The 15,194-nt window shown below is 35.6% G+C and overlaps 1 protein-coding gene across 1 annotated transcript in view; it reads right to left on the bottom strand.

Moving 5' to 3' along the window:
- The window catches only part of LOC129216807 (propionyl-CoA carboxylase beta chain, mitochondrial-like), a 35,092-nt gene that overhangs the window by 17,219 nt on the left and 2,679 nt on the right, over window positions 1–15,194 (bottom strand). The window contains 4 exon segments of the mRNA XM_054851024.1: window positions 1,311–1,535; window positions 3,725–3,781; window positions 4,682–4,750; window positions 7,402–7,515. Coding sequence (XP_054706999.1) covers window positions 1,311–1,535; window positions 3,725–3,781; window positions 4,682–4,750; window positions 7,402–7,515 — 465 coding nt within the window.

Below are 15,194 nucleotides of genomic sequence, written 5' to 3'. Positions count from 1 at the left end.
AACACTATTTTTATTCAAACAAATCTAATATTTATGGGAATAATGTTCCTGCAAGCTTCCACCCAACTGTTGCAGAAAGAAAAAACTATACTCAAACATCGAAAAATGAAAAACATGAACAAATAAAATACAACTAAAATGAAGAATGATGAAGAATAGAAGGTTACTTAAATTATTGTAGTTTTAAGTTAAAAAAATTATTTAATTTTCAAAATGCAAACAGAACTGTCATTAAAAAAAAACTATGATACTGTTTCATTTTACATTTTTTCCAAAACATAAATTATAAGTTAGGATTGCAAGTTCGCAGCACAAAGAATATTCTGTTGGTATTGTATTTGATTTTTGGGCACTAAATCTTTCAAATCCTCAAGAAGAAGAAGAAATGTGCCAAATATGCAAATTCATTTCCTCATATTCAGTAAGTTACCGCCCTATAGCCAGGGCTAAGGCAGAAATACATGAAATACACCTCCAGCTCAGTCAATTCCAGCCGAGGACTGCCTTAGCCCTGACTATAGGGCGGTAACTTACTGAATATACCTGCCTTTGCCTTCAAAATTCGAGTTGAACCGAACCATTGTTTCGGTCACTCGGCTGGTCAGTGCTAATTCTGTATTAGCTACCAGTTTGTTTGGCACTCTTGGCTTCCTTAAGAGGTTTTCCACCTACAGTTCAGTCACTCCTATGCCGGGCTGATGAGTGCTAATAAGCACGAAACTGCAGTCCTCGGCTGGAATTGACTGAGCTGGCGGTGTATTTCATCATTTCCTCATGTTCGAAATGATATTTCTATGCAAGTGTTTCTGCATTCCTAGTATGTTGATTTTGCTTTAAAATGCACTTGTTTTACAAATACAAAAGTGATGATCAGCAACAGGCTCTGGGCCCAGCTAGACTGGTCCTAGTCAATTTACAATCCCCAGTGAAGATCAATGGCCCTCTTAAAGCCACCACCCCCTTGCTCATTACCACCTCTTCCGGTAAGCTGCTCCAAGTGCCCACGACCCTACTAAAGTAGTAATTTTTCCTAATTTCCAGGTTAGCATGAGATTTAAATAACTTAAAACAATGAAATCCCATCCTGCTTCCCATGCAAACAATTAACCTATTAATATCTTTCATTTTGATGAATTTAAACAACTGAAGCATGTCCCTTCTGACTCTCCTTTGCTCCAAGCTATACATATTGATTTTTATTTGAGTCTTTGATGAATATGTTACTGTCGATTAGCTGCCTGGTTTTCAGTGTCAAGATTTCAACTCTGCTCTGTTAGAAAATTTCCAGAAAGCCCAAAAAAGAATGTCACCTTGACCATAAAGACGAAATCCGTGAGGGCGGGAGAGTAGACAGCCCCTCCCGCACAGGGCCCCATAACGAGCGATATCTGGGGCACCACTCCAGATGCCAGAACATTGCGCTGGAAGATGTCTGCATAGCCTGCGAGGGATTCCACCCCTTCTTGGATGCGGGCTCCACCGGAATCGTTGATGCCGATGACTGGGGCACCCACCAGGATGGCCTGGTCCATCACCTAAAAAGGATTCCATCACTATTATTTTCTTTTAATTTGTTATTTCACAATAATTTGAAGTTTTAAGATCGCTGTAACTTATTACTAAAGAAGGAAAAAAGGATTTCTTCTTCATGCTTTTTTGATGCTTTATAAGGAGAGAAAAACATTTTGTAAAATCCTTTTTACTAAAGGGGCATTCTTGCAAATTATTTTAATTTGAGCTGATGTGTTGGTAGGAAAAGATCAAAATAAAATAATATGCTAATCAAACAGTAAATTAAAAAGTTATGACAAAAAAGGTCACGTTACAGACTCTACATAAATGTCAAAAATACCGTGAAATGCCCCTAAAGTTCAGTAATACAAACAGAATCTTATTCATTTTTAATTTTTAATTTTGAAAATCAAGCGGACTTGAATAGTCTTGTGGAATCTAACTAATATGTACAGTATATATAGTGCTTCTCCCAAAACCAAAAATGGGGCAGGGTGCTTCCAGATAAAATGGCACTTTTATTCAATTTAAAGGGCACTGTTAAACAAAATTTTGCAATAGGAAGGCTGTTTTTCCCTTCCCCCCCCCCTTTTTTCTGTGCGATATACAACCAAAAACGAAGTATTTTTCAACAATTGAAAATATTTTTTAATAATTAATTACTATTACATTTATTTTTTAAAGTCATAAATAAAAAGTTAAGTAACAATATAAGTTAAGTTATGAATAAAAATTTCAATGATTAGCTTGAAAGATTATACTAAAAGCTTAGAAAATTCAGATTCTTATTCAAATCAAATTGCAAGGGAAAGAAGGAAGTAGCGTTTCAAGATCATGTTTGCACTTTTCGAAAAAATATTTGCTTTTATAACGACACTCAAAAAGTCAAAGAGCAAGGGCGCCCATATGAAAAATTTTAAAAGGGGGGGGGGGGCTCATATTTTCCCCATGGTTTAGCAGGATATTTTCCCTATAGAAACCGATTTCAGTACAGATTAGAGTTATTAAAATTTGACATTTTTAATAACTTATTCGTTAATAGGGAAGTTGCAACCTATTAAATGTTCCTTTTTTGACTATTGGATATTGTTAATTGATTCTCAAACCTAAAAAATTCACCATCGCCGAATTTTAAAACACCGTGATTGATTTTTAATGAATTTTTAAAAATCCACGCGCAAAAGTGCACTTTTCTGAAACGTCACGAGCTTACGTCACAGGGCACTAATGGGCAGCCTTCCGCCGTAGATCCCTTGTTTTCGCTACGGACATTTTGAGAGCACTGATATTTTTATTTTTTAGAAATTCAATAACGTTTTGAACACACTATGGAGGCCGGATTCGTTAAAGCACAATCTAATAATCTTCCTCAAGTAACATCAATGATGGTATATTTGAATATTTCCGAGAGGATGAGAGGTTTAATGTTCCAGAAGCGCGAGGAGTTAAATGCGAGGAGGTAAGCCTTACGTTTCATCTTCGAAGCCAACTGCACGTCCTTTGGTTCCTCCCGCGGCGGAAGAGCGCATGACGTCACTTCCTGTGCCGTTTGATGTCACAATCGCTTGAACTTTAAAAATTAATTTAAAAAAAACCTAATTGTATCGCAAAAATCTTTTCACCTATGATGTTCATACATGTTACTCTATCATATAAAAATAAAATTGAAAAATTGAAAACTTCCCTATTGCTGGAGAAGAAATATTTTTACATTTTTGCAAAGAGAAAAGAACTAAAAGCAAGAAAGTTCTAATTTTAAAGGGGGGGGCTTGAGCCCCCACTTGCAACCCCCCGCCCCCCATATGGGCGCCCTTGTCAAGGAGGGTGCACTGAGAAATGTTTTTTAAAAAAAGGGAACAGGGCCCATAGAATGTCAACTTAAAAAGGGCAGCAGGGTACAGCAGCCATCTAAAATTGTCTGAGTGAAACATTTAAATTCCCATAACAACAAACTTCAAGGGTCACACATTTTGTGCATTGTAATGAGAATCTCTGTTGTAATAGAAATCAAGAAAATATAATGGCAATTAAAACAGTATAGAGCATTCATTTTGTTGTATTGATATCTGTTGTAGCGAGATTTTAATGTATTTAACTGTACTAGTCCAGAAAAAAAGCCATTACTTTGGAGAATTAGATGATTTTAAAAAAAACGAAAAAAATAGAATGAACTGTAAATAAATAAGAAGAGATGTAACTCAACATTGCTTACCTTACAAACCTTCTTTGCATGGACAGAAGACAGGCTTCCACCAAACACTGTAAAATCCTGGAAATGGAGATTGGTAATACTTTTAAGTTGCAATTTAAAAAGTTCTATTGAAAAAAAAATCTAAACACTGTTTATGCTTACAAAAAAGCAACAAATAACAAGGCAGATAATATAAAAGGTAAAAATTAAAAGCAGGAGGTGAAGAAAAAGACTTTAAAGCAATTTTATAAGAATTATTATAGTTTTTAAAAAAGGGGAAAACACATGATTTCCTGAATATATTGATTAAAATATTTTTTTTTATAACTATCTTTTTTTAAGTACTCTTTTTGCATGGAACAGAGAGTGATGACCTATGATCCATTTTTGATGCCAGCATGCAATAGCACAATACAATTTTTACATATCAGATTCAAGAACTAAATATATTCTTGAAACGTACATCAAATGGAACTTTACACTATCCTAGAATTTGTGGCATTTTAGGATAAATAAGCATATTGTATGCTGCAAGCAGCAAGCCAAAAGCTTAGGTAAAAAATAAAGGCCAGTACTCAACGGTAACAGGTCCATTCTGATTTCTTTTTCATGAAGTGGTGTAGTTATGTAATTTTCTGCTAAAATATTTTCTCATATGTAATTAATTAATACCAGTTTTTTCTACTAGAGGAAACTTCTACTTGTGTTTGGTTAGGTTTTTCTACATTGAAAGAAACTTGCCAATCTATGTATGATATAGCCTAAAAATTAAGCAACGTTTTTGAAAGAAACAAATAAAGTTTATCAGTCTTTTCTTTCTACTCAGTTTCCTGACCCATATTTCTCTTCAAATATATTCTCTTTAATTAAACGTAATTTTCTGTCATTTCTATTTTTTAACAATTGTTGTGCACACCTACTAAGGCTCTTGTGGCAAAACACCAAATAGAACCAACCAATCAAAAATATCCCACTTACTTGGCTGAAGATGTACGCTTTGCGGCCATGAATGAGGCCATGCCCTGTGATGACACTGTCACCCGGGTACTGAAAAAAGAAAGAATAACAATCAAAATCAAAAAATTGAAAGTTAGGAGAGAAAGACACATATAAAAAAATATTTCCATGTTTTTACATAAGACGCATCCTTATAAACTTGGTAATTCTCTGAAAACTGGTTTCTGAAACTCAATGACAGGTTGGAGGGAGTCAGTCTTTTAACCATCTGGCACCAGCAAAAAAGCATCAATTGCTTTCAAACATTAAAATGGAGTTGAATATATAAATTTTTGTTTACAATTTTTGTTCACTATTTTGTGAAAGCAATACTTAATATAAATATCTAGCTAAGTACACTCCTGTTTGTGAAAATTGCAATACCATGAAGGAAGCATCATAGTTGAATGAAATTTAATACACAGTTGAGTGGTAATGGTACAAACAAGTGAATACATTTTCAAACCAAGCAAACAATAAAAAGAGATAGAAAATAGTATTTTGTGTGGCCACCACGCGCCACAATAAGAGCTGCTACACAACTCAGCATGGAGTGAAACAAAGTTTGAATATCTGCCTGCGGAAGAATATTACATTTTGTTTGTATGCGCAAATAAAGTTCGTCTGTTGAAGCAACAGGACGAGGATCACGAGCGAGACGCCGCCCAACGAAATCCCACACATGTTCCATTGGTGACATATCCGAGGAAGATGCAGGATAAGGAAGAAGCTGTACCTGCTGCGAATCAAGGTAGGATTTGACAGTCCTCGCAACATGTGGACAGGCATTATCCTGCTGGAATACAGCCCCTGGCTATCCTTGAAGGAAAGGAATAGCTTGAGGCTGTAAAACTTCGTTTATGTATCGGGTACTGTTCAAATTGCTCACAATTCGTAGCAATTGTGATCGTCCATGATATGCTATGGCACCCCAGACCATAACTCCGGGTGTTCGTCCACTGTGGCGTTCAATAATGCACATCGGAATGTGCTGTTCACCGGCATAGCGCCTGACACGAAAATTCGGCCATCATGGTGTCACAAATTGAAGGAGGATTCGTCAAAAAAGACGACCTGCTACCAATCAGCATGCCAGTTCCTATGCACATTGTCCCATTGTAGCCGCAGGCGGCGACGGTTTTACGTGAGAGGAATCCTGTATAAAGGAACCCTTGTGCGCAGCCCAAGCTGCAGCAGATGTCTCCGAATTGATGAAGCACACAATGAAACACCTGTAGCTGTTGACCACTGTGCTGCCAATTGTCTAGAAGAAGCTGTGCGGTCTGTCAGCGCCATACGCACTAGGTGTCTATCAACGCGAGCTGACGTCACATTTCGGGGTCCCCTCTCGGATTTCCGACCCTCGTCCATCCACTGCTTCCAAACACGCATGATTGTACTGCTGTTACGCTACACACGAGCGGCTACTGCACGATAAGACAATCCAGCTTCACGAAGGCCGACGATTCTGCCCTGTTCAAACTCCAAAATTTGCTCAAATTTCTCTTTCTTTCGTCGAAGAGGCATAGAAAAGATTCAGTTAATGTCTACACTAGCATATAGCCACTGATAATCATACATGCCTTGCTACAGCCGTCTATTTATATTTGGTTTGATCCGCCATTCAGAAGACGCTGCTCAGCATATGCATGTGCTACCAGTCTGCAATTCTAATCATTTGCATATCATACCCTACTTTACATTTCCTGCAATTTTTAGATCACTCGCGTTAAGTCCTTCGTGGTGTTGCAATTTTCACAAACAGGAGTGTATAATTAGAAAACTTAAAACTAAGAGTCTGAACTAAACATAATCTAAATAAAGATCTTAGAAGCTAACAATTTTAAAAGAAAACAAGGCAAAATTTTCACATATGATGAATTTATACAAATGTGACGACCAGCAACAGGCTCTGGGCTTAACAAGGCTGCTTCTAGTCTGTTTACGAGTCCCCAATGAAAATCAATGGCCTTTTTAAACCTATCTACCCTTTTGCTCAATACAATTTCCTCCAGTAAGCTGTTCCAAGTCCCCAAAACCCTGCTAAAGAAGTCATTTTTCCTAATTTCAAGATTAGCTAGGTGCTTGAAAAGGTTAAAACAATGACCCCTGGTTTTGCCATCTGTGCAGAAGTTTAACCTATGAATATCTTCGATTTCAATTAAACTTAAATAACTGGTTCATATCCCCTCTTATTCTCCTTTTCTTAAGACTGTAGGTACATATTTAGCATTCGAAGCCTGGAATCATAATCTAAATTAGAAAGCACATTTACTAATCTCTTAGATCTCCTCTGAACGATTCCAATAAATTGATAGCTTTCAAATTTATTGTAACCAAAGTTTAAATTTAAATTTTGCAAGTGAAATTTTTAAAAAAAACATATTTTACAGAAACAATTATATATTTGACATCAGTACTCTATGTCAAATAGAGTACTGATTCAATAAATAATAATGAAAAAATTAACACACAAAAGCATTACCACCTGTGTAAGAAGCAAGAAAGGGACTAATAGCATAAAAATTCAATAGGACATGCAAAATGAATTGAATTTTTATTTATTTAGGTTTCTCAAAACAAATGTGAAAATTTAAATAAAACTTTTTTCTTCCGTTAGAAAAATAATAATAATTATTATTATTGGAAGTTTTAGATGGAAGGTCCAGCATTTATTGAAAATGTTATTATAAAAACCATACCTTTTCTTTCTCCATCCCAAAGTCGGTGCAGGTATGTTCAGAAAACATGTCATACTCCACAAAGCTTCCGGCATCCATCAACAAATGAATCCGTTCGCGTGCAGTAAGCTTACCCTGAAAAATAGGCAGACAAATAAATAAAAATAAAATAAGTAAATAACTAAGAAAAATTTTTAATCTACAAAAGAAAAATGTAACTTAGAAGAAATCATACCTTCTACTAGACTATTAAAACAATTTTTACATCATACTTTCTGGGGCACATAAAGCCAATAATGTAGGTACATCATAAAACTAAAAATGTTTTTAAATATATATATTCACTTTTCTATAGGGGAGAGTGGTAATGAATGTGCCAATTTTTGTTTTTTAATTTTTATAATGCTTTTCAATATGTTTTTTTTTTTTTTAGCTAAGAAATTTTTAGCTTTGGTTCTTTAGTTACTTTACTTAATTGAAAAAAAAATAATAATAAAAGTTGGATTAGAAGATGTCTATAATTAATGATAATAAAAAACAAAAATACAGAAATTTACCCCATTCATGCCCACACACCTGGCTGAATGGGCCATTGAAGGTACTTAAAAGTCAATTTATTGATTTCACTACAATTATTTTTAAATTTTATACAGTTATTTATAGTTTATTTATTTTTTTTTTTTACACATCTATTTTTTTAGATGAGTAAGGCATATTTTATTTCAACAAATCAGCTTAAAATATTAAAACATAATGTTTGAAACAATTTGCGATTTTAGCTATTTTTGAGAATATTGATCAGATACTAGAAAGTAGGCATGGGTGTACGGGAAAGTAGGCTCGTTTAGTTCTAGACAGAACTTCTTGTTTTTCTCGCAACACAATCTTAATGAATGCAAGTTTGAAGAACTGTCAAATTTGGTGGTGCCTGCGCCAGACCTATGTTTAATAGAGGCTTGGGGGACAATCATGCACTGGATATAGGTTTAATACCAGGAGTGCCCACGAGGCATTTATTGAGTGTACTCAAGGCCGCCAAGAGCGAAAGCAGGGCCTCCTATCTGTTGGCTCTTTTTGGCCTTCTATCCTCATTAAAACTGATATGACAGAGATTCTGAGGCGAGTCCCTGATTTCCGACGAGGCTGGCATGGCCTCTCGTCAGCCTCGATTTCAGAGCCGTCTTCAAAGGGGTATAGAGGGTACTTCCCCCCCCCCCCCCCGCCTTTTTCAGAATTCCAATCTAATTATATTTTGGCGTTGGGCAAAAAAAGGCCTTTACTGTCTTATAAAATTAAAATCTTAATAATAAATGAATAAATTGAATAAAAGTAACAAAAAGTATTTATTCTGCAAAATTTTAAAAGGTAGTGTAAACACAAAATAGAATCATTCGAAATTCTGAGTTATTAAGATGATCTAATTGAAGATCACCGAATGTATGTTTCAAACTTTTTTCAAAGAAAAAAAAAGAATTGCATATAATGTAAACTCGTAGTAAACTTTAGCTTTAAAAAAAAGAAAGATAAATGAAATTAATAGCCTTATAGGGGCCACCGACACACTTACATTTTTAATTGTTTACAGAAAATATCACCTCGAAAATCACAGCTAAATGGAGAAAAACACAGAAACCACCGAAATATGTTTTGAGTAGAGAAAAAACGTTAAAATACAGTTGGGGAGTTTTAAATTATTGCACACCACTTGTTCCAAGTGTTTGAATGTTAGAAAAAAAAAACCTTAATCAAGAGATTGAGGAGGTATGATATTTAGAATCAAAACAGTGGGAAAAAAGACCTAACGTATCACTGCAAAATACACCACCACATCAGTCTACAATGTTAGACCATCTTCTGATTGGGCTGTAGACGGCTTTGTATTCTAAATAGATAAAAATACTAGGCTGTACATACTAACCAAAGCAATTCAGTGGTTTTGGAGAAGAAAAACTGAGTGTTTGTTTTCTACAACAGTTTTAAATACAATTGGAATAAATAAAGAAAGGATAGCCAAAAAGGGGTTCCTCGAACCTTATTCCTTCATTTTACGTCACCAAACGTAGCCTAAAAGTGTGTTTTAGATTTGATTTTGGGAGCATTCCGGGGGAAAATTTCCAAATGTCACAATTGCAACCAACATCTATGAAGAAATTCAATTTCGATAAAGAAAGACTAGAAATTCCCCATTATTCTTTGAAACTTTGACTTAGAAAGAATTTCGGGGGAGAGTTCCGGAATCTCATAATTGCAACCTAAAACTGCGTATTTTAACTTCAATTTTGAAATTCTCCCAGGAGAGTACACCCCCATAACCCTTAGAAACGCCCACATCAATAAAGATTGTCTAAACTTTCGTTTAAGGAATTCACTTCTAAACAATTTCTAGGGGAGAGAACTTGAACCCCTTCTTCTCATAACATCATTGGCGATGATCTACAACTGCGTTTCTGGATTTTCAAGTTTGAAAAAATTGTCTGGCCCCCAAACCTCTCCTCTCTTAAAAAGTACCAAAGATAGTCTAAAACTGCTCTTTTAAACAGGGGTGCTCACTAAGGGGGGCTCTTGCTTTTTCTGGGGTCCTTGTGAAATTTAGGGGAGGGGGTGTGCCCTTGCTCTTAGGGGGGTGAGCATCTCTGTTTTAAAACTACACTTTTGGCAGATTTCTGAGGAGAGACTCCCAGAAAATTGCCCTATTCAATTTCAAGATCCTTTAAAAATTCAATTTCGAAAAATTTCTGGAGGAGGGCGCCCAAAGCTTGTCCCCATCAAAGATTGTCTGAAACTGCGTTTTTGAAACTAATTTCGAAATTTTTCTGATGGGAATCCCCCCTCCCCTATCATCATCGAAGATAATCTGCACGTGTGTTTTTAAAGTTTCATCTTTGAAAAATTACCAGGCGAGGGCTCACCAACTTCTCCTCCCCCCCCCTTCCCCCCCCCCCCCACACACAATACTAAAGACTGCCTAAAACGGCGTTTATGAAGCTACAATTTCGGAAACTTTCCGGGGGAGAAACCCCTGAACTCCCTATATCTGAGAGAATATTATATATGCTTATGATTAGGTTTATATTGCTAACAATTAATCTTGTAATGACACCCTCCAAAACCACAGAGACTAAAATCTTTCTTACTCTCTCTCTTTTAAAATGCATTAACAATTGAGGGGCTATACACTCCCAAAGTTTTTGACTTTGCAACAACCCTGCATTCGTTTTATTGCACTTTTCTCCTTCCATAAAAAAAAACCACTTAAACTTACAAGATTGCGGACATGGGAGGGAGGAGTGTAGATTAACAGTTGAGCTAAAGGCCCGTTTTGTGTCATTGCCCCGAGCCGTTTTAACGGTACAGTTCGGCCCCGACCATCAGCATTCTTTAGGTCTGACCATGTTGGGATGCCATTTAGACAGCCATTCTTATCAGCACCTGCTCTGCAAGCTTTGCTGAACATTGCTTATCTGTCGAAGAATGTCTCCAAACTTCCCCTCGTAAGCAACCTGCTGAAAGGAGAAAATAACTACCCCGGTACAGCTGCTGTACCGAAGCCATAGTTAGGTCCAAATTATTTTGCGGTACAAATGTTGTACCGCCGTATTTAAAAGGTTAAGGGGTGGTTTGATTATTGAAATTTTCAAGTAGGAAATGAAATAATTTAAACCAAAGCATGGTGGGAATTAAATTATGTCCTTTCATAGGTTAAAAAATGTATTGCACTGCTAAGCCTAACTTTTAAAAAATTGATATAAACCGAAGTGGGGCAGGTTGGGACACTCATTGTACTTAATATATTTGATAAAGGGTTCATGAACTAAAACTGAAAAAAAAGGCTTCTGCTCTTGAAACAGCAGCAGAAAATGTTCTTAGTAATAAGATTTCAATTAGAGAGGCTGCTAACACATAGGATTGAGTAAAAAAATCTTAAGACGGTATATGAGTAAATTTAAAATGAATATGAAACCTAATAAAATTTGTTAGGCTGTAAGTTTGTAAATAAAGATTTTTTAATAAATTAGGATTAGTATTTTTTATTTATTTAAGTTTTTTTTGTAGTGTCCTAAGGAACCCCACCTAGTGCAGCAGGTTGGGTCATTGTAATAAATTTTTAATTTTTATTATGAAAATTTAATTAGATGAAATAATGGAGTAAAATAAAATTTAATTAAAGCAAAAGTGTCTAAATTACATGTTCAGCTCAATTTGATGAAAGTTGATTTGAAAATTAAATTTCTAAAAATCATTATCTAAAAAGTGTCCTAAGGTGCCCCACCTTCCCCTACTACAAACCTATTCTAAGAAGACAGCTTAATCTATGACAGCCAGTTATGTTTCATATTAAAGTGAAAATCTGAAAAAAAAAAAAGGAAGAAAAACCATTGGTCCATCCATAGGCCATGGCATAGTAGCCTATTCAGCCCCACCTATACTTCTGGAATATATTAAGGTTTTTTTAATACAATTCAAAAAACATCAAAATATATCTTAAAACTAGTTAACTGATATGAAAAGACTTGCTAATACACATATATACAGTGAAATAACAGGATACTTTTAAGCTCGTATTTATTTTACTGAAAAGGGAAAAAAAATACTTTTCAACCAGATTCTTGACCATCCTACTCTAGTGGGAAAATGGCCTCTCAAACAATTGAAAATTGGATGAGTTTAGTAGAACAAATAGCTCTATCTACTGATGCATCTAAAATAACTTTATGTTTATTGCAGCAAATACTTTTTCATACTTTGTTAGTGGCTCATTCACAGGGACCGATTTACACACCTGTGTACCCTGGGAAGTGACAAATATGGTGCCCCCCCCCCCCTCACACAAAAATATGAAGGCAAGTTATATTCAGTAAATTACCGCCCATTAGCCATGGCTAAAGCAGAAATATGTGAAATACACCACCAGCTCAGTCATTTCCAGCCGAGGACTGCAGTTTCATGCTTATTAGCACTCATCAGTCCGGCATAGGAAAGTGACTGAGCTGGAGATGGAAAACCTCTTAAGGAAACATTGTTTCAGTCACTCGTCTGGTCTGCTAATTCTATATTAGCTACCAGTTTGTTTCGCACTCTTGGCTTCCTTAAGAGGTTTTCCATCTCCAGCTCAGTCACTTTCCTATGCCGGGCTGATGAGTGCTAATAAGCACGAAACTGCAGTCCTCGGCTGGAAATGACTGATCTGGTGGTGTATTTCATGTATTTATGAAGGCAAGTGTTGGATATTATTTTGATAGAAAGAAAACTTTAAAATATCGATTTCACACGAAAAAGTTAATAATTAAGATGTTTTGCAAAGAAATCATTTATTATAAATCTAAAATAAATTTATGGTTTTCATGTTAGAAATTTTTTTACAGTTGCAGATGGAAAAACTATGATACAAATGGTAAAGGTAAATCATAATGTGCTTTCTGCACATCAAAGATTCTTTATATATTTTCTCCTTTGTTTTCTTGTAGTAAATTCATCTATAATGTCCTCATAATCAAGTTTTAGGTGAAAAATTCCTTCTATTGATGATACAGCTAATAAAGATAATATACCATCAGAAATGAGAGTACGCAAAGGACACTTAATTCTCATCAATAACAAAAATGATCGTTCTCCACAACAATTGGCTATATGCTTTCATTCAATAAAAAAATTATCAAATGACAAAATTTTTTTGTTCCCTTTAGTTAGAGGCCCCGAACAGTAATCCCTAAAAAAAAATTGATGACAGAAATTTGGTGCCCCCTTTCCTTAGGTGCCCCCGGGCCCCGAATGCCCTGCCGTAAATCAGTCCCTGCCCATTCATTACCATTTCCCCTACTTGATCAGAAAAGCAAATTTTCTTGTTCAAAAGGTAAAAATTCACTCCATCATGGCCAGTAGCTTACCTAAGGGGTCTGACGCCCCTGGTGAGCTTAAGAAATTGTGCCCCTAGTGTTGTGCCGATGGGAAGTCTCGGGAGTCACTGTGACCTCCCAAAATATTATTTGGGGGAACATTTGACTAATTGATTTGATAAATTAGGAGACAATATTGTTTCCTTAATATTCTTATTTCCTATTCTTGAATTGTTTCCAATGATGCCCAATTTTCCTACCCAGTAGATGTTATGTATGTATATGTAATGCATATTCAAATTTTAACAATCGGTAAAATTGAGATTTCATTCGGCATATTCGGAGATTACCCCTTCCTAAAAAATTTAGTTCTCTTCTCCCCCTTCCCCGCACCATTTTACATAAATTCAATAAGGCCAAAAATATTTGCAATTTGTTAATAAACGAGCTGATGTGTGCATCACATGACTTCCTTTTACTCCAATTTAATGTCATTTCCCCATTACTGGCAATTTTAATGTGATTCAATAGTTTACTCTCTAAAATATCACCAACAATGGCCAAATTGAAACAGATTTTAAAAAAATAAATGGCCAAATTTTTCGCCAAGTTGGCGACCAAAGACTGCCAATATTTCGCCAAGTGTCCACCAAATTATAAAACCGCTTGAAGAGTTTATATCGAAATTAACAATGATTTCCCCCAAAAAGTGGCAAAAGAGCCCCTTCGGAACATTTGAATGCAACCAAAAGGGAAGGTGCACAACTAGACCCCACTAGGAGTCCACATACCAAATTTCAACTTTCTAAGACTTACTGTTCTTGAGTTATGCGACATACATATGCACATACATGCATACGTCACAAGAAAATTCGTTGTAATTAACTCGGGAATCATCATTATGGATATTTTGCGTATCTATACGTTCTTAGGCACTTATCTACGTGTGGTCGAGTCAAAAAAAAAAAAACTCAATATTCATTCGCGGGAGAGTAAAATAGAAATTAAGGTTGATTTTTGAGTGAAAATTTTTTCGCGAATACAATACTTCCTTTTTATTTTCCTCTATATCTAATATATAGCAGAAAGTATTGGATTCGTGCAAATTTTCGAATTTCGAATTTTGACGGATTCGAACGTTTTGAGGTGTGCTGAGTCCATTTCGACTATTTTTGGAAAATGTCTGTCTGTGTGTGTGTATGTGTGTCACGTCTGTGTGTGACCAGTTTTTTGTGGCCGCTCTACAGCAAAAACTACCGCATGAAATTGAACGAAATTTGGTACACATATGTGCCCCTATGTGAACTTGTGCCCATTGGTTTTTGGCGCGAATTCCTCCAAGGGGGTGGAGCAATGGGACATTTTTTGAGTTATGCGTGCTTACTATTCCTCAGGAAGTAACTGGCGGAATCAAACAAAATTTAGTCCATATGTTGCCCTTAACAGGAGCAGGTGCTGATTCAATTTTGGTGTCAATAGCTCAAATGGGGGTTGAGTTATAGAACGTTTTTTGTCGTCAATTGTGACTGCTGTATCTCAAGAAATAACGAATGGAATCAAACAACAATTTTTTGACAAGTAGCCCTTAGTGGGTATAAGAGCTGATTTTATTTTGGTGTCAACAGCTAAAAAGGGGGTAGCGCAATCGCCCGTTCTTTTTTTCCATTGTGAGTGCCCTATCTCAAGAAGTAATGCTATGTTCTGGTTGAAATTTGGAATATATGTGAATCCATACGTAAACAGGCTTTGGTTCAATTTTGACTCCAATCGCTCCAAGAGGTGTTGATTTTTTTTTTTTGCGAATAAAAATAGTTTTATTAATGCAACAATAAGAAAGATAAATCGTAATAGATTGTCGTCTGCATATTTCTCGTGATTTTAATTGTATGGAAATGATCGGAAATATTATCTCAATGATTTAAAATTTTTAACTGTTGCCATCTTATGTTTGTTAATAAATAAAATATTTGTAATTAATTC

The sequence above is a fragment of the Uloborus diversus genome, chromosome 2, assembly GCF_026930045.1.
Source record: "Uloborus diversus isolate 005 chromosome 2, Udiv.v.3.1, whole genome shotgun sequence".
Lineage (NCBI taxonomy): Eukaryota > Metazoa > Arthropoda > Arachnida > Araneae > Uloboridae > Uloborus > Uloborus diversus.
This window is presented reverse-complemented; position numbering and strand designations above follow the sequence as displayed.